At 54.0% G+C, this 16890-nt stretch overlaps 14 protein-coding genes across 18 annotated transcripts; 7 read left to right on the forward strand and 7 right to left on the reverse strand.

Moving 5' to 3' along the window:
* Nucleotides 1-2: 2 nt before the first annotated feature.
* Nucleotides 3-539, reverse strand: KVP17_003486 (uncharacterized protein; the record flags this gene model as incomplete). The annotated part of the gene is made up of 1 exon (XM_068520829.1): nucleotides 3-539. One exon carries the CDS (start codon nucleotides 537-539, stop codon nucleotides 3-5), a length of 537 nt encoding a protein of 178 aa, XP_068373784.1.
* A 45-nt stretch (nucleotides 540-584) lies between these two features.
* Nucleotides 585-1917, reverse strand: KVP17_003493 (uncharacterized protein; the record flags this gene model as incomplete). The annotated part of the gene is made up of 2 exons (XM_068520844.1): nucleotides 585-878; nucleotides 907-1917. 2 exons carry the CDS (start codon nucleotides 1915-1917, stop codon nucleotides 585-587), a joined length of 1305 nt encoding a protein of 434 aa, XP_068373793.1.
* A 20-nt stretch (nucleotides 1918-1937) lies between these two features.
* KVP17_003488 (uncharacterized protein) lies at nucleotides 1938-2990 on the reverse strand (the record flags this gene model as incomplete). The annotated part of the gene is made up of 1 exon (XM_068520832.1): nucleotides 1938-2990. One exon carries the CDS (start codon nucleotides 2988-2990, stop codon nucleotides 1938-1940), a length of 1053 nt encoding a protein of 350 aa, XP_068373787.1.
* A 147-nt stretch (nucleotides 2991-3137) lies between these two features.
* KVP17_003491 (uncharacterized protein) lies at nucleotides 3138-3965 on the forward strand (the record flags this gene model as incomplete). The annotated part of the gene is made up of 1 exon (XM_068520841.1): nucleotides 3138-3965. One exon carries the CDS (start codon nucleotides 3138-3140, stop codon nucleotides 3963-3965), a length of 828 nt encoding a protein of 275 aa, XP_068373790.1.
* KVP17_003489 (uncharacterized protein) lies at nucleotides 3966-4244 on the reverse strand (the record flags this gene model as incomplete). Its single annotated transcript, XM_068520833.1, has 1 exon — nucleotides 3966-4244. One exon carries the CDS (start codon nucleotides 4242-4244, stop codon nucleotides 3966-3968), a length of 279 nt encoding a protein of 92 aa, XP_068373788.1.
* Nucleotides 4245-4282: 38 nt separating this feature from the next.
* On the reverse strand, nucleotides 4283-5559 carry KVP17_003484 (uncharacterized protein; the record flags this gene model as incomplete). Of its 3 annotated transcripts, XM_068520827.1 has the most annotated exons (4): nucleotides 4283-4592; nucleotides 4621-4823; nucleotides 4917-5289; nucleotides 5318-5559. In XM_068520827.1, the coding sequence occupies 4 exons, from the start codon at nucleotides 5557-5559 to the stop codon at nucleotides 4283-4285; spliced, it is 1128 nt and encodes a 375-aa protein (XP_068373782.1). The 3 variants fall into 3 exon arrangements, with proteins under 3 accessions (XP_068373782.1, XP_068373781.1, XP_068373780.1); XM_068520826.1 differs by lacking the exons at nucleotides 4621-4823; nucleotides 4917-5289; nucleotides 5318-5559 and having other exon boundaries at nucleotides 4283-4543; XM_068520825.1 differs by lacking the exons at nucleotides 4283-4592; nucleotides 5318-5559 and having other exon boundaries at nucleotides 4617-5222.
* A 34-nt stretch (nucleotides 5560-5593) lies between these two features.
* Nucleotides 5594-6052, forward strand: KVP17_003494 (uncharacterized protein; the record flags this gene model as incomplete). The annotated part of the gene is made up of 1 exon (XM_068520845.1): nucleotides 5594-6052. One exon carries the CDS (start codon nucleotides 5594-5596, stop codon nucleotides 6050-6052), a length of 459 nt encoding a protein of 152 aa, XP_068373794.1.
* Nucleotides 6053-6445: 393 nt separating this feature from the next.
* Nucleotides 6446-8512, reverse strand: KVP17_003490 (uncharacterized protein; the record flags this gene model as incomplete). Its single annotated transcript, XM_068520834.1, has 1 exon — nucleotides 6446-8512. One exon carries the CDS (start codon nucleotides 8510-8512, stop codon nucleotides 6446-6448), a length of 2067 nt encoding a protein of 688 aa, XP_068373789.1.
* A 191-nt stretch (nucleotides 8513-8703) lies between these two features.
* Nucleotides 8704-10074, forward strand: KVP17_003492 (uncharacterized protein; the record flags this gene model as incomplete). 2 transcript variants are annotated; one of them, XM_068520843.1, is made up of 3 exons in its annotated part: nucleotides 8704-8736; nucleotides 8763-9599; nucleotides 9628-10074. In XM_068520843.1, the coding sequence occupies 3 exons, from the start codon at nucleotides 8704-8706 to the stop codon at nucleotides 10072-10074; spliced, it is 1317 nt and encodes a 438-aa protein (XP_068373792.1). The 2 variants fall into 2 exon arrangements, with proteins under 2 accessions (XP_068373792.1, XP_068373791.1); XM_068520842.1 differs by lacking the exon at nucleotides 8704-8736 and having other exon boundaries at nucleotides 8964-9599.
* Nucleotides 10075-10126: 52 nt separating this feature from the next.
* On the forward strand, nucleotides 10127-10744 carry KVP17_003495 (uncharacterized protein; the record flags this gene model as incomplete). The annotated part of the gene is made up of 1 exon (XM_068520846.1): nucleotides 10127-10744. One exon carries the CDS (start codon nucleotides 10127-10129, stop codon nucleotides 10742-10744), a length of 618 nt encoding a protein of 205 aa, XP_068373795.1.
* A 52-nt stretch (nucleotides 10745-10796) lies between these two features.
* Nucleotides 10797-11375, forward strand: KVP17_003496 (uncharacterized protein; the record flags this gene model as incomplete). The annotated part of the gene is made up of 1 exon (XM_068520847.1): nucleotides 10797-11375. The coding sequence occupies one exon, from the start codon at nucleotides 10797-10799 to the stop codon at nucleotides 11373-11375; it is 579 nt and encodes a 192-aa protein (XP_068373796.1).
* A 462-nt stretch (nucleotides 11376-11837) lies between these two features.
* Nucleotides 11838-13139, reverse strand: KVP17_003485 (uncharacterized protein; the record flags this gene model as incomplete). The annotated part of the gene is made up of 1 exon (XM_068520828.1): nucleotides 11838-13139. One exon carries the CDS (start codon nucleotides 13137-13139, stop codon nucleotides 11838-11840), a length of 1302 nt encoding a protein of 433 aa, XP_068373783.1.
* Nucleotides 13140-13425: 286 nt separating this feature from the next.
* Nucleotides 13426-14988, forward strand: KVP17_003483 (uncharacterized protein; the record flags this gene model as incomplete). Its single annotated transcript, XM_068520824.1, has 1 exon — nucleotides 13426-14988. The coding sequence occupies one exon, from the start codon at nucleotides 13426-13428 to the stop codon at nucleotides 14986-14988; it is 1563 nt and encodes a 520-aa protein (XP_068373779.1).
* A 69-nt stretch (nucleotides 14989-15057) lies between these two features.
* KVP17_003487 (uncharacterized protein) lies at nucleotides 15058-16890 on the forward strand (the record flags this gene model as incomplete). 2 transcript variants are annotated; one of them, XM_068520831.1, is made up of 4 exons in its annotated part: nucleotides 15058-15077; nucleotides 15105-15445; nucleotides 15472-15882; nucleotides 15909-16890. In XM_068520831.1, coding segments are annotated over 4 exons (1754 nt in total), but the record flags the coding sequence as incomplete, so codon positions are not given. The 2 variants fall into 2 exon arrangements, with proteins under 2 accessions (XP_068373786.1, XP_068373785.1); XM_068520830.1 differs by lacking the exons at nucleotides 15058-15077; nucleotides 15105-15445 and having other exon boundaries at nucleotides 15573-15882; nucleotides 15909-16882.

Raw genomic sequence — 16890 nt, forward strand, 5'->3', positions numbered from 1 at the left:
CGTCAGTTGTGTATATGAGCCCAGGGGCGGATGGGGGAGGAGTGCTGACTCGAGGGTTTCGGATCGGAGACATTTGGACCTCGCCGGATAAATAGCCCTCTGTCTACCTTCAATTGCGCCAGATTTGATCTTCCGAACAGTTTACGAGAGGCTCGCGGCGGAGAGTGGTTCTTCGTTTCGGGTTCTCGAATTGCTTGGTCGAACTCCTCCATCTCCTCGTCCAGCGAGACGACCTGTTCTGTGCGCCGACTTCGCATCTTATCGAAGTGCTTGAACAAAGTGCCATTGTTTGAAAGTTTGACCTTCTTTCGAGGTTGAGTCTCTGCCTCGTCGCTGGAGTACAGCTCCACTTCATCGCCCGCCGCGTAATCCCCACCATCCTCGTCCACGATGAAATCGTTGTCACGCATGCTGGCCATGTACTCCTCCTCTGTCACAGTCACCAAGTTCGATTCGTGGGTGTCCACAAAGGCATCCAGAGCCGACACAGTGCCGGCTTTCAGCTGGCGCACCTTTTCTAGTGCAGACAAGACACTCATCGAATTCTTTTGGATTTTTTCAAACAAATTTCGGCAAGTAGAAAATCATCTTCTGAGAAGCGGAATTACAAGCAACACTGCTAGCACTTGCGCCACCATGAAACCGTACATGATTAAAGTCCAGTCGGGAATCCCTCTGGAGATCCCCTTCTCAACCGCCAGGTTTAATAGTGCTGCACCCAACACCTTCGTAAAGGCGCCTGAGACGACCGAGCAGATACTCACCAGAGTGCCCATGTTGCCCACTCCATAGTTGTCGGTCACGAAGCTGAATAGAACGGTAAACAGTGAGCCCTTGTAGGCAATAAAACAAACGGAGAGGACGCGCTGCGCTGTCAGCTGGGTGAAACGGATTCCAGTGACTCACATTCGGAATGACAGCGCAGATATTTGTCGTCAGTGCGCACAGTTGAAGTGTAACGAATACCGGTCCTGTTCCCACGATAGTCAGGACATTACCAAAGAACACGCAACCCACAAACGAGAACGCCAAGCCGTTTGCGAAGAAGGTTGCGACCTCGCCCTCAACGTCCCCATTCGCAAGGAGAATGGAGTCCACGGCGCTTAGTATGGTCGTCATGTTGACAATGGTGATGATCCAGGAGGCCATGAAGAGGAGATACGGTGTGCTCCACACTTGCTTCGTCAGTGAAGGCGGCGGTACCGTTGGAAGCTCCACGTCACTGGTGTCCTCGAGCTCGTTTGGCAGAAAGAAGGTAACAAACAACAGTGCTGCTGCGGACTGTGCAATGAGGAACATGACACAGGACGTGTATTCGACGTCGTAGGCCTCCATGATATAGTTGAAAGCCGGAAAAACGAGACCTGCCAATTCACATCCTCCAGACACCAAAGAGATAACCACCTTGCTGCTAGCAGACCCAAACTGGAAGCCCAAGGTAATCAGAGGGTTGAGAACCATTTGGAGGAATGATCCCTGCAAAATCATGGGTAGCTGCAATCCCATAGAGGCGGCTTGAGGTAGGTAGCCAAAGTATGAAATCGTCATGGGCAACAAAGCGATGATAGCGGTTGCCTTGGCCCCTAGATGATCCAACACCAGTCCCCCCACAGCAGGAACAATCAGGTCCATCGACACGTAGGTTTGCACTGCATCGGCTACCGCCACTATTTGATGAAGGCAGTCGCCAGAACACGGGTAGAAGCCGCCTCTAATCCAGAAGATGCCGGCGGCGATCTTGTTCATAGGAGCGCCGCAGTTAAACAGGGTGGTCATCACCGCTGCCGCCACGAGTAGAGGCGGCGGGATATCTATCTGGGGAAGCCAAGAGGTGAGCCGCCCCTTCAGAGTCAATCGTTGTTTCAATCGTTGTCCTAACTGCTCCGGTAGAAGTGGTTGTATGTTGTCGCTCACCATTATCCAGTATTATCACGTCATTACACGTAGACTGTCTCGTCGTCGCCACTGGTGAGCTTGTCACTGCTAGTCCCTATAGCACCCCTTGTGTCTATGATGTCAGGGTCCCCAACAGTGTAGAGGGTGGGACGCCTCTCAGGTTCCTTCGGCGGTATAAGGTATTGGGCGTAGATGTAGACGGAGCTCCCAACTAGGTTCAACAAGAGGCAAAAGCCGGTGATGTAGTTAAGCTCTCCATAGACGCTCATGCCATATATGGTGGTAGTGGTGGCTTTGCTCAGGCCAACAAGTTGGTATCCCACTGGCGAAATTCTCTTGACTAGGACGAAGGACATCGAGTTCGCGAAGAAGGCCAAACACCCCACTCCGAAGTAAGCCAGAACCACCTGCCAACTGATGTCAAGAGGGTTGTAGTCCTGTTTGAACACCCAAAGGTCGAGTATGGGCGCCAAGATCAACAGGGCGGGTATGGTGTTGATGGTGTTGTACATCATCAGCCGGGCTGAGTTGTTACCGATCACGTGAAGACTTTTTTGCAGAATCACCGTCTTCGAAGCGGAAATAAAGGCTGCGGTGGCGCCGACGGCGAGTGTGGCGATAGGGAGCACAAAGGAGACGGTCAAGAAGGACGTGCTGACAATTGATATGGCTGCCCACGACATAGGCACCGGCCATTGGCCTTGGAGTCCGCCATTGACCAGCGCTGCAAAGAGCATGGACAGGGACTTAACAGGATCTATGTAGGCGAATCCAACCCGAGACAAGACGTAGATGGCGTAGATGACGAACAGCACGAAACTGATCGTTGCAGGCATAATTCGAAGAGCGATCTTGGGGTCGGGCCGTTCGAAGGCGAAGAGTTCCTTCAGCAATGGTACCGCGACGTGACCTGCATATGCCAGAGGCCAATAGGCTACCACCATGAAGCACTGAGTGATGAGGAAGCCCAGAGCTGGGTACGGGTAGTGGGGGATGATCCATGTCTTCTGTACAACGTATATCCCATTGTCCACAGCAATGAATATGACAGCGATGGCAGCGTTGAGTAAGTAGTACGAGATAGGTTGTTTCATGCACCGCACCCTATTCGCAACATAGATACTACAGACATTGTGGAAAAAACACGACTCTGGTCCTGCCAAACACCTTGATGGCGGCGGCTCAGTCACGGGGCCTGGCCGCGGACGGTCAGCACTTGTGAGCACTGTGCACCATATCCGATGAGGGTTGTCGCGGCGTCACTAATTATTTCCGGGGCGCAGGCGGGGTTCTTCGACGACGGCGTTGTGGCAGGTAAACCTGCGAAGGCCGCTGGCAAATGCAGCGACTCGCAGGCACTTGCGGAGCTCTCGCAGTCACTGGTGGCGTCCTTTCCAGAGCTGGTACGCCGGGAGCACCCTTACACTCGGTGGTTCGGCAGTGTAATGATGCGCGTTCCCCAGGATCGCGTGCCAGGTATGCTAGATTGTTATTTCAAAGGTGACAAGGAAGAAACCGACGATGACGGCATGTTTGGAGCTTCCTGGCTGCAGGCTTTCGATTTCTTTGCCACCGGAGGGACCGAGGGTGACGGCAGCGCTTTGAAAGCCGCGGTGTACAACGTAATTTTGGAGAGAAAGACGCTTCCTGGATCGTTCTGTGAGCGTCTTGTCGGCGAAGGTTACCTGGTGGAGACTGGACGAAGTTTCAATGTGACGCAGAAGGCTCAGTCTGAGATGGACCAGCTAACACCCAACATAAACCAGTGCAACCTGAAGTTCGTTCGAGAAAGGTACCTCAAGGAGCTCTCCCGTGGGCAGCGTTATCAGCCCCCCTACAACGGCCTGACGCCTCAAGACGTGATGGAATACATCAGAAACCCGTCACTAGGTCGACAGCGCGAGTTCCAGCAAAAAATTCGAGTTCGACATTCGCAACAGGCATTGGAAAAATACCTCCGGGAGTTCCTCTCCAGGTTGGTGTTCAAAGAGGTCCAGCAAGCCGCAGGAGATAGCCTGAGCAAAACTGTGGCCGGTAACCGTATGCTGTTCCAAAAATCTGTGTTGTGATTAGAACCGCTTTCTGATTGGTGCACGTCCAATGCCTTCGAACATTGGACCGTAGTTTGCACATCCCGCAATCCACTTATCTGACAGGTCTTTTTCGTCGATCGACGCCTCGCTTTGTACGCCGAAGAGCCTCCACTGGGCCACCAGCGAATCAACCTCCTGGGCAGCCCTGTGTAGAGGATTCCCAGCCTGCGGGGCAGCAGGCGGTTCCTTCCGGGCCATACGTTTGAAGGAGTCCACGTCGTCCAGAAGGACCCACTCATCTACGCGTCGAGACATGAGATTTGCAATAAATAGAGGTATTGACGATACTGTATTCACGAACTGTCCTCGGGCACACCAACGAGGAACGACTTATTGGTGTGGGCTTCGCTACTTGTGCTAGACCAGAAGTGCTTCTTTGGAGCTTCCAACGACATAGATACGTTGTGTATCATAGCGAGCTGCGACATGCGCCGGTGTCGAAACTGGTCCTTCCACGCGTTTTTGCTGCGCTTATCGCGCATGACGTTCACGCGGCCCTCATAGAGCACCCCCTGGTGGATAGCCTCCGTTAGCAGGACGGCTAGCGCGGCCATACTCTGCGTGGGAAGTCCGTGGAAGGCCCATTTTATGATGGGTTCTGCGCTGAGTACGTTGTGGGCTGGTTACTCACGGGGATGGCATCTTTCTTCCGAGTAGTTTGTCTTTTACAGTGCGCTTTCCAGGGCGTCGGGAAGTAAGATCCGCCTCCACGCCCTTCTTTGCTCGGCTGGAGTCACCTGCCTTGCTCCGTTGGGGTTTGGCAGCTTGGGATGAGTGCTCTGAAGGGCAGTGACCCTTTTTTTGCGCTCGAGACAGTCCAGGCACCTTTTTCGGCTGCATCTGTCGGCTTAATAAACCCGTGCTACATCCTTCGCACTCAGGGCAGGTGGGGGCTGGCGACATAAATAATAGCTGACCGCGGCTCACGTTCCACAATGCCGCGTTAACTTCAGCGATGTTCATGACGATATCCGTCGTCTTAAAGTCTCCTGGCGCTCCTTCTCGGTAGGTCGTCAGAAATCGTCGAGGGTCTGTGCCGTCGATCCGCAGCAGCCGCACGTGTGAAGGAGACGGGTTGCAGTTGCGGCGTAGCTGAAGGACTAATGTGCCGCTTACACCGATGTTCCATGCGTGGGTATACGTCAGGTTCACCGCCTCCAAAGGCTCGCTGTCCGGCGTGAGACGTGGCTGAAACGACACCTCCCGTACCTGAGCAACCACCTTACGCATCATGGTCTCGTAGGTTTCCAGCTGACACTCTTCAAACCGTCGTTCCCAGCTGGTTCTCACAGGATCTGCACTGGATGGCTTTGCCCTTGTCCCCTCACTCCCAGTAGTCCCTCAGGGTATTCTTCCGCATTCGTAGCCTGGCTCTGGTAGGGCCCTTTACGTCCTCCTCCTCAGGTGGCGGCGCCGGCACGTCAGTTTCTGTCGACCAGCCAAAGGAGGAAGAGGACGATACGCTGCGGTTACGGCGGGTACGCAGGAACTTCCATGTGCGTCCGCCAAGTAGAGGTGGTCTGTGACCAAGAGGGCTGTGCGTCTTCGAAATCAATTGCAGGCCGCGCATTGAGTAATCATGAGCGGAAATTTGACTTTTTCGCATGGAGACTCTCTCACATCGCAGCTCCCATAATAAAGACAACGCCAGTCCGGACTCTACCACCGCTGGAGCAAGGACAACTCGCCACGAGCGTAAGGAAGTACGAGAATCGAAGAGTCGCAATCGGAGGCGAGATCGCAAGAAACGCGCAAACAAGGACGCCGGCGACAGAGAGCACCGACCCAAAAGCACTCTGCAGCCGCCGACCACGTTTGTGGAATACTCCACCAGTGGTGACGTTAGCGCCTTTTCCGCAGGATACCAGAATCTGGGTAACCTGCTGATAGACCACGACGAGCAGTGTGGCGGCCTCAACTCCATTCACGACGAACCCGGTCCCTACATTCGGGACAGACACCATCGTCATTCGGCAGCTTACCAAGACGCTATACAGGAGCGCGAGTCTGTAATGCGGAAGTCGCTCGTATCCCTAGGCTTGGCCGACTTCTCCTCATGTTGAATTGTAACAATGTGCGCATGGCAAGCGTAGGACTCGCAATGGCTTGCGGCTTTAACCGCGTCACACGCAGTTCTCAAGGCCCTGGAATCAAAGACTGGAGCTTGGGCTTGTGCTTCCGATTTTAAGTACCAACCCGTAACTGGCCACGCAACAGGTTCGTAATCGCCTTCGTATGTGCGTCAGCTCATGTTATAATTGTGCTCACCGCTGTGATAAGCTGCCCGCCTAACACTTGGGTGATCTTACAGATTCTTTGTAGAAGACTTCATTCGATAAATTTATACACAATGCAGATAAAACACCGATAGAAGACCTCTGAGCAGCGGCGCGGTTCTTCACCGAATCTAGCGGAGCGCTCTTATGTACAACAAAGAAAGGTCAAGCCCCTTGTACTTAGGAGCTTGAGGATGATGAGGACGAGTCCACCTCAGAAGACTCAATCTGGGAGGAGTCCATCTGGGACGACTCCGGCTTGCAGAGGACCCTCTCAGCATCTAGGTAGCCGAAGCCGGCGTCACGCGTTAGGAGATCACGGTCAATGTCCTCGGATACCCACCAGTCCATGACGGCTGGCTTGAAGAAGGCCACGACGGAGAACAGGTAGGAGCTCAGCACCAAAATCAGGGCGCACGTGAGCATCCAGGTGGAGTACGCAGCCAGGTCACCAGCGGCATTCGTAAAGCTGAACACCCAGGTGGTCCTTTCGCCGAAGGACATCCAAGTGATGCACGTGAGAAACATGGTGCATGGTACCTTCATGACATACATCCAACCAGACCAGAACGGTCTCTGGGTAAGCAACTTAACCTGCTCCCTGAAGAACATGACGTTGGCACCATACACGTAGTAGTAGCGATCCTTAACCGCGAGATCGGAGCCGTCTCGACGGTCCTTCTTCGCTGCCAGGGGGACGACGCAAACACCCAGAATAGACAGGAGGGCGGTCACGAGAAGGACATAGCCTCCACCATTAGCAGTATCCGACTTGAAAGCGGCACCGATTACGAGGCCTCCGATTGCAGGCACTCCAGCAGTCGCAAACCAGGCGGAATAGTAGACGGTAGGTCCGACCACGTCCAGACACATATCGTCGTTAACCACCCAGGATACCAACATGTTCTCCAGCCAGGTCAGCACGAGCAGCACCAGCAAAGAGACGTAATGGTCAACAGTGTCAAGCCAGTGGGCTCCCTGATCAGTAGCTAGAAGTGAATTCAGCACAAGGAGAGTGAGACAAACGGCACCACAGACCGTTTTTCGGCCGAGGTGAGTCTTGCGCTTGTTGAAGTTCGACATCAGAATGGTGTCCGTAAGCGATTCGATGAACGCAACAAGAGTATCCCACCCAAGCAGAGCCAGTACTATGAAGAACAGCGCGGTGAGGATGTTCGCCCACGGAAACGCCAATGACGTAAGTCCCACAGGGTAGGACTTGAACGCCAAACCGCTTCCAGACAAGGGGAGGTCGCTGAATTCCACTCCCGTCGCCCCAGAGAGATGGCCCATGACGGCGAAAACAACGAAACCCGCGACAAAAGCGAAACCGGTGTCGGCCAATGTCATCACGAAAGCGTCGGTAACAAAGTTCTGACGCAGAGGGTTGTGGCCGCCCAGAGTAAAAAGAATTCCTGTTCCGAGGGAACAGCTGAAGACGGCTTGGGTCGTGGCAGTGACGTAAGCTGAGAGATCACCAAAGGTGGCAGGATCAACTTGCACAATGTAGCGAGTAATCCCGATGGAAGCGTCGCTGAGCGTGGCGCCCACAATCAGAAGTACGATCAAGAGGATTGTGGGTAAGGTCATTGTGACGTACATGATCTTGCCCATCAGAGAGGGACCCATACAGACGCCAGCGTACGCAGTCAAATACGTCAAGAGAAGGTACCCCCAGGTACCCCAATAGAAATTACTCGGACTGCCCTGCTCGTTGGGAAAGATGTGCAGTGCAGACGTAAAGAATCCATTGGCAGCACCGATGTAGTCTGGGATACATAACTTTGTTTCGTTGTGTACGAAGCAGTTGTTGGCGACGCACGCCGCGGCATTCGAAAATGCGGCGCACCTGTCTTCATCTCCAACAGCAACCTGCCATGGGAGTTGCTTTTGGAAACAAGCAACGAAGTAGGTAATTGACCAGACTATCAGAAGCGGGTAGAATAAGGCCATGTAGCCGGGAATCACCGCTCCCACGCCAGCCCAGCGTAAGCCGGGTTTGCCAGTACTTGAGAATGCACCAGCAATTCCGTGTCGCGAAACTTGTCCAATTCCGAACTCCACGATGAGAGTAGGAATCGCGCAGATGGCCAAGACAAGTAGATATATGATCAGGAACGACAACCCCCCGCCTGTGTACACGACATAGGGAAATCGCCAAACATTGCCGAAGCCAACCGAACAGCCAGCAATGGTCAGCCAAAACGCCCACCTGCTGCTGAAGGCGCCGTCTTGTTCGCCTTCCATGGTGTTAAGTTAAATTCTACGCCGTTTATGGAGAGGTGGACTCATGAATTGTGGGCCATGAGTAAGGATAACCAAAACTCAGGCCAACTCAAACGACTTCGGATTTGTAATCACTTCCAACAGAACCCACTTCATCCTGAATTTTTCCGCAAGACGTTGAGATCGGCTATGCGGCGTGTCAAAATGCCTAAATGCTTCTGCAAATATTAGCGAGGCTCCGCCGTGTGGGTGCCCTGCGTTCATATGACAGCCGTATGCCGCGTCTTGCCACCTCCTCGACCGCATCAACCGTCGCGAGCGACCGTGGTTCACTTTTCTCGTGGTCAATTTGTTGCGCTCATGGATAGTTGCGTGTGTGCTGGTCAGCTTCCCAGGATTCGTCAACCTCTTCGACGAGGCGGTGCGGTTAACCCCAGCGGATTTGAGTGTGTCCAAGTTCTCCAAGGGATTCATGGGGATTATCGGAGTGATCATGCGCTGGTCAGAGTTCTGGAGATGGACCCCTGGGCCGGCACGCAAGCTGGTGATGCTGTCTGCAATCGGCGTGAGCGTATTCTGCTATGCGAGAGCATGTATGACTGGTCCGGGCAAGCAAACGGTCTGCGCATCTCAGGAGTACAAGGGCTGCACGGAGCTTCTCAGCGGTCCTCCACCTCCGCTGGCCAGGAGTCCTCGCGAGCCGAATTTGGTGCGGCGTGTCGAGCTATCGGAGACCTATGGGCTCTACACGCCGGCAAAACCGCAGTCGAAAGCGTCCAACGCCAGCGAGCTTGACTTCTCGGACCTGGAAGCTCTGGCGGAATCTGAGAACAGCGAGAGCACCGCGGACTTCTGCGCTCCTACTGCGGAGCTGTTCGCTCTGAAGCAGGGCGTCTTGTGGCAATCCAATGTCCCTTCTCGATGGTGCGAAACCTGCCAACATTTCCAGCTGTTGAGAACCAAGCATTGTCGGGACTGTGGCTTCTGTGTTACCACCTACGACCATCACTGCGTATGGCTAGGACAGTGCGTAGGCGAGAGAAATCGACAATGGTTTCTCGTGTACTGCGTCGCACAGCAAATTGAGTTCCTAGTCGTCGGTCGTGAGGTGGGTGTGAGGTACGAATTTCACGTAGCTCTTGGCCATTGTGTTCTTAGTTATGAACGGGGTCACGGACTTCCTGCATGTCTCAGTGGCGTACGTCCTCCTTCGGATCCTGTGGGCTGTGTTGGCGCTGATGATCATTACCTTCTTGTACTTCCTTGTCGTCGGTTTAAGCTTCTACCACCTTTTCCTAATGTCATCCAATCTGACTACATGGGAGCATGAACGCTGGGACGACATCACCTACTTACACGTAAAGCCTGAGTATCGAGGGAGTCCTTTCTACGAAGGTCGATGGTGGGGGTCGCTCTCGCTGTTCTTTTTCCACCCTGAGAAGCAGCTGCCAAACCGCGTCATGTCTCGAGTCGCTGTCCCGCGAAGAGGCATCACAGGCGCGTATCTCTGGGAATTCCAGAAACAGGGAGGACCAAGACTGTTCAAAAACAAGCGGTGCAACTGCTACCAGCCATGGTCATAATTCCGATGTGGGGCGACCAAGCGTAGTTACGTGGAGTTTCGCAATATTAGCAATGACAGACTTCGAAGACGCTACTCCTTGCGTTGTAGATAATGGCTCCGATATGGTCAAGTGCGGACTCTCCGGGGCAGGTGCGCCGTCTCACGTATTCCTTTCCATTATTGGACGTCCTAAGCACCAGGGCATCATGGTCGGTATGGAACAGAAGGACGCCTACGTTGGAGACGAGGCACAGGCCAAGAGGGGAATTCTCACTTTGTCCTACCCCATTGAGCATATCATTACGTCATGGGACGATATGGAGAAGATATGGAACCATACTTTTTATAATGAGCTGAGGCTATCACCTGAAGAGCACCCTGTGCTGCTGACTGAGGCCCCTCTGAATCCCAAGTCTAACAGGGAGAAGATGTTCCAAATGATGTTTGAGACTTTCGGGTGTCCTGCCACCTACGTGTGCATCCAGGCTGTGTTGTCTCTGTACGCCTCCGGATGGACCACCGGTACTGTCGTGGATAGCGGGAATGGCGTGTCACATACCGTGCCGATCTTCGAGGGATTCGTCGTTCCACATGCTGTGCAGCGTCTCGACTTTGCTGGTCGCGACCTCACTGATTATATGGTCACCTGTCTCCATCACCGAGGTCACTCATTCTCTACCACTGCTTAGAAGGAAATCGTTCGTGACATTAAGGAGAAGCTCTGCTACATTGCGTTGGACTATGAAAAAAGCTGAGGAGTCCGACACTATCGACAGGACCTACGAGCTGCCTGACGGCAACACCATTTCAGTCGGCAAGGAGCGTTTTGTTTGCCCTGAGGGCCTGTTCCAACCTGGATTCCTGGGTAACGAGGCCAAGGGAATCCACGTGGTCACAGTCAACTCCATCATGAAGTGTGACATGTGTAGCCGCGGAGAACTCAGCGCTATCGTCCTGTCTGGCGGTTCCACCATGTACGAGGGCATCGGCGAGAGGATGACCAAGGATTTCACTGCCCTCGCCCCCAGTCCCAGATCAGTTAAGGTTGTGGCACCCCCTGAAAGGATATTCTCCGTCTGGATTGGAGGCTCCATTGTCTCCTCCCTCTCCACATTTGCCTCCATGTGGATCACCAAGGACGAGTACGACGAGTCAGGCCCATCCATCGCCCGTCGATGCGTGAGCTCGATTCATATCAATCATTCGAACGTCTTCCGCCTTGAGCTACCTCGACATCTTTGCCTTCGCTCACTGTCGCCGGCTTCACCTTGCAGCACCCCCCTTGTACCATTGTCATACGACAGCACATTCCAGCGTTAACCTTAAAAGGCTTTTCGTCATCCGACTCTATCCTGGTGATGACGTCCAAATGAACACGGCCTGGACTCGGAGCTTGCTCTATCGAGTCCTGAGGCCACTCAGTGTTGGCTGGCGTCGATGGCACGCCACTCTCCACACTTGTGTCACCCAAGGCCGCAGCTGTACGCTCACCCGTCCTTACCCAGGTAGGCTGGTCGAGAGCCACGCCGCTGCAGAAGGTGTCCTCGCTGGCGCGGACTTCTATGGAGATTGTCGAGTGGGAGGGATCTGGCGTCAGGTCGGATGGTAGGTCGTTAGCGCATTGGAGGTCAGTCGTGGCTACCTCAGGATCTGGTACGTTGAACGGCACAGATGTCATGTGTGTGCAAATAACTGCTCCTATTCCCAGCTGATTCGCGTCGAGGGTGTTTCTGCATGGAGTGATTCACTCTGCTGATGTGAAGTGTCGACCGACTTCTATGATTACACTCTTTCAAAACATGCGAGAAAAAAACCTCGACACTTCGACTCTTCTTGGTTTGTACGCACACACTGGTCGACTGCATTTTTATCGATGACTACGTTGGGGAACGCGGATTGCGCAGCGGCAGACCCCCACCAGGGCAGTGGTCGTTTGAGCTTCCACTCGGGCCTCTCTGAGAGCACATGCTGCACGACACCCTCGTTTTCCTCATAGAATAAACTGCATGTGCTGTAGCAGACAATCCTCGCTTGGAAGTGGTCCAAGCAGTGCTGAAGAATCGTTTGCTGGAAGGCGACGAGCGATTGCACTCTCTTCAAGGACACGTCCACAGTCTTAAATGTCGGCAGGCCGCTTCCACTGCAGCTGGGATCCACAACCAGCAGATCCGGGCCTTCCTCTGCGAATTCCTCCAGATCAGCCCGTACGAGCGCCAAGAAGTCTCCGATTTCCACTCGGATAGTCACACCGCCCAAACCTTCCTGGTGAAATCGACGGAACCACAGAGATACTCGTCCTCGGCCAAGTGCTTTGGCCCAGTTGCTCACCGGCTTCCCAGCGACCTCAGCGCGCACAGGGCCCACAACACCCCTTTGTTGTCGAATCCGTTGGATAAGAACCCCGGCGCGTTTGGCGTCTTTCTCGCACGTGACCAAAACGCCGGAGTCACCGAGACGGTCCAATAAGTGAAGGGTTTTGCTTCCCGGTGCGCTACACACCTCAAGCACTCTTCGACTATGCAAGCAGTTAACTGCCAAGGGAGGCAAGCACGACGACGCATCTTGCAACGCCACACTACCATCGGCCACCAAGGGAGAGTCCACGATCCAGGTCCCTGCTGGGCAAACCACCACATCCGGCAACAGGGCGCTTATGTACGATCCGGACGGAAGATTGGACATCGCCGCGGACGGAAGTTGCGACATGGAGTTCACGCGTACGTAGCGAGGGCCTGCGGCGGCCTTTGCCTTAGGCGCAGAGACGCCAAGGAGCTCGGTCAGCCGTGCCGCCTTTTCTTTAACTCCTCGTACCAGGGCACCCCCACCAGCAATCTTCCCAGCACCCCAGACCATCTCGAACACCAAAACTTCCAACATGTAAGGTGTGCGGCAAGAAACCTTCAACGCAGCTTTGATTGCGTCTTGGAGGTCTTTCAGGTGGTCCAGAGTTCCGTGCACGAGAGCGCTGACTGCTGGAAGCCTATTGGTATCCTTCAGACTGAACAACGCTTGCTTCATACCAACTCGCTTGTCAACGACCTGACCCACTACCCGAGCTGCCTGTTGATAGAGAGGGTGAGACATAATCCTCCATTTCACGATCTGGGTGGGCAGTGTGGTTTTGTGAAGGTCCCAACTTGTTTGTGATGATAGATGGAGGGGCAGGCGGGAATGACGCCCACTGGACACCGAACCAAGAGTTTTGTCTAGCAACTTGCTTGTGACCGTTTTGTTTACCATCGTGGTCTCGCGTTGACATCTAGGTTAGCATGACTCAACACGTCAGGCAACGTACAGGATGGCCTCTGGCCTCGTTTCGCAGCTACCCATTGCCGGTCCTCAGCTCTCTAATTACCTAATAACACATTAGATGAGTGTGAAGCTCTCTCTGGAGGCCTTGGGGGTTAAAACGGCCCTTGTGCCCAAATCCACCGACTTTCGCGCCTTCGAATCGTTTGCGCCCTGCGAGAGGAGCCTGCGCTGCCGCAACGAACGTGCAGTTGCTCGGTGGAACAAGCTTACAACCACCATTTCCACCGAGGAAGAACTAATCCAAGCATGCTCGATGCCTTCTGTGGAATTTGATGGGATGTTGAGCATCGCCAGCCTTCTGGCGGGCGAAAAGGCGCTCAAGACAACCAAGATAGAGCTGCAGGAGGACGAGTTTGGTTGTAGGTTTGTGGCGAGGTCTGGGCTCAGCAAAGGGGAGCTCGTTGTGGCTGAAAGCCCCTTCCTCTTTGTTACGAATGTGCAAGCTTCCAGCCTTGACAGCCTCCTACCAGACGATGGTCGGTCAGACAGCATTACTTTGTTATTACGAATCATCCATGAGGCTACAGGTGACTGCAGTGAACTTCAAGCACGATTAGCACTCCTTTTTCCCCGAACTGACGAGCAGTTGGCCGGCCTCGCCATAGCGCCATTCGACCCGTCTCCAGTAACTGCCTTCCTGCAAGCCCACCTGCCGCAGGCAGCTAAAACCCTCTACACGACGCCAGAGATGCTTGTCGCAAAAATCAAGCTCAACGCGCTGTCGTTTGATCCTCGTACGGAGACTCGCTCTGGTTACGCGTTCCAAGAAACGCTTGGCGGGGCTGGCCTCTACTCTGTTGGCTCCCTTTTCGACCACTCCTGCCGCCCCAACCTGTATCGGTACTCCTGCGGTAACCAGCTAGTGGTACGAGCGCTGGTGGATATCCCCGCCGGCGAGGCGCTTGGCTTCTCCTACCTCACTGAGAAGGGCCTGGCCGCTCCTCTTGCCAGTCGGCAGGCTCTGCTCGGTGTGCGAAGCTTCGTTTGCCGATGTGCGCGCTGTGAGTCGAAATCGGGGCATGCGAATGAGTGTTTTGAATCGGAAGATATGGAGGAATCCCGAGAGGAGTGGTTGGATGAGCTGCTGGACGCCAGCAGGCCGGTGGGAGACTTGGTTCAGGCCATTTATGAGCGAATCCGCCCTTGCAACAACTTGCATGTTCGGTCAGAGCTGCTGAAGGCCGTCATGGACCTGACATGGGAGCAGGGGCAATGGCACGACTTCCTTCTGGCATTGGAGCAGGCCCAAGCGAATGACCGAAACCGACTGGGGCTTTGGATGCCAACTGACGACCACCGAGGCGAAATTTCCGACGAGACGGCGATTTGCTTGCGATACCAGATGCTTATCGCCCACCTGGCTCAATACTACCAGAACCACCACACCTTGCCCAGCGATGCCATCTACAACTACGCCGCTCTGTTTACTTCGCTGATCAAGATGCATTCCGTCTGGTACGGAGGCGGCACGTCCTTCTTTTCAGCCCGGTACACCGACGACTGGATCGCGTTTCAAGGCGGCGGCCTGCCTTGGGTGGGTGCGTTCAAAGAGCTAGCGCGAGAATGGCTGCGAGGGGAGGTTGCGAAGATTGGTCACTCAAATGGAGACTTCTTTGGTTAATGCAAGCCACGTTTTATCATAAGGAAGGACACAATTAAATTTAAATATTAAATAGCATTTAAATCCGTGATGTGGCAGGCGATACAAACGTGAGGTTCTTATCTGCAGTCAGACAGAGCTGTGCCACTTTTCCGATCGAAGGGTGTCCCCCCGAAGAAAGCACCGCCAAAGAAGGCTGTCAAGAAGGCGAAGATGAGTCCATGCGGCACTGTGCAGTTGCACTGGCCGCCTCTCAGTCGGCAAGTTAGCGATGGCGCTCAGTTGTTGAGCCCTATCTTCCCTTGTACCACTTCCGAAGAGTCGTCAATATTTAGCGGAGACAGATACGATATCGACAGGGAGGCCATCGTACAGATTTTCAAAAAGAAGCAAGTCGCTGTAATCAAGGCACAACCCAAGCTACCTACCCGCAAGGGTCGTCCTTCTGCCCTAGGACCCGGAGCCTCCCAACGAATCAGTGGGTGCTGTGGGCCTTGATCACAGCCATCGCCCTCAACTTCGCCATTAAACGTGTAGGATCGTTGGACGCGCTGAAGAGAAACTTCCTAAACGCCGACCTCGATACTGACACCCTGAATGTGCTGATGGATATCGTACCCGACATGGCGGATGCCCGTAAGTTCCAGGATTGGTCGGCTCTTGTGAAGGCTGTGCGGGCTTGTCGAGCGGTGTCACCTGATGTGTCGCTGCTTGACGACGAGGCATTTGTCTTTTTCTTCGATCAAGTCCCCGATGCACATTTCCGGCTGGAGTGCATGGTCATTCGAAACTCCTTCACTAGTATCACCGCCAGTCTCAGCGAAAAGGTGAAAGTTCTGCTGTGCGGCATCCAACTTTTAAGGAACTCCGAAAAGCTGAGAGTTCTCTTCAACTCGATTCTGTTCGTGGGAAATGGTGGGGCGACGTAGGCATTCAAACAGTTCTCAACGAGGGCACCCCTTTAGGAGACAGACCAGCCTTCAAGCTCCCGACGCTCGCCAAACTGTTCTCGCTTAAGGGAACTGCAGCGGACAACAGCACCACATTAGCCACCTTCTTGGCAGAGCGAGGAGGAGCCATATTCGACGCGGATGAGTTGGCGTCTCTAAGCCACGCCCAGAAAACGTCGCTGGTCCACGTCTACACTTCTGTAATATCGCTGATCGAAACCCATTCGTTGATAACGGAGAAAGAGACGCCGTATCCGTCAGTGGATGGGCTTCCTGACAACTTTTTCCACGCGATGGTCTCTTTTGGGGAAGAGTCTGCTGGTCCCGTCGACGACCTTCTCAAACGGACAAGCGAGATGCTGAGTGCCTACGTCATGCTCTGCCAGTACATCGGTGATGTGGAGTCATTCCTGCCAGTGGACAAGAAGGAGGGTAAGAACGTGGTTCCAGATGTGTTCGCATTCATGGTGCCTTTCCTTTCGGATTACCATTCCCTGTTGAAGAGCATCCGACCGAAGGACAGTCAGCCATCGCGGAAACGTTTTCCTGAGAACTCTAAAGCCGAGCCGGAAAAACGAGTCAAGAGCACCTCAACCGTAAAACCGCAACCGCCCCCCAGCGTATTACCCACATCCCCAGAACCTCGAACTATCAGCTTTGCGACTGAGCCGCCACCGATATTCCCACCGAGCTTCGCCACGGAGCTGAAGCCTGCTAAGAACCTCGTCTTTGGACGGAAGGCCACGAATCCTTTCGGAAGATCCCCAGCGCAGCCAGCGCCAGCACGCAGGCGTATGTCCATCATGAACGTGCTGAATATGGCATCTGAAGTGGCTCCGGAGTCCTTCTCGGTAACGAGAGCCAAGATTGGTGGCACAGTGCTATTTCCTAAAGGATTGACCGACATCAAAGACTCTATAGAGGAGGAAGAGAGTGACGAGTCAGAGGAGTCCGAAAACTGCAATGTCATTGA

Source organism: the organism of the source record quoted next (genome assembly GCF_019968985.1).
Source record: "MAG: Porospora cf. gigantea B chromosome Unknown PgB_NODE_483_length_16890_cov_134.416, whole genome shotgun sequence".
Classification (NCBI taxonomy): domain Eukaryota; phylum Apicomplexa; class Conoidasida; order Eugregarinorida; family Porosporidae; genus Porospora; species Porospora cf. gigantea B.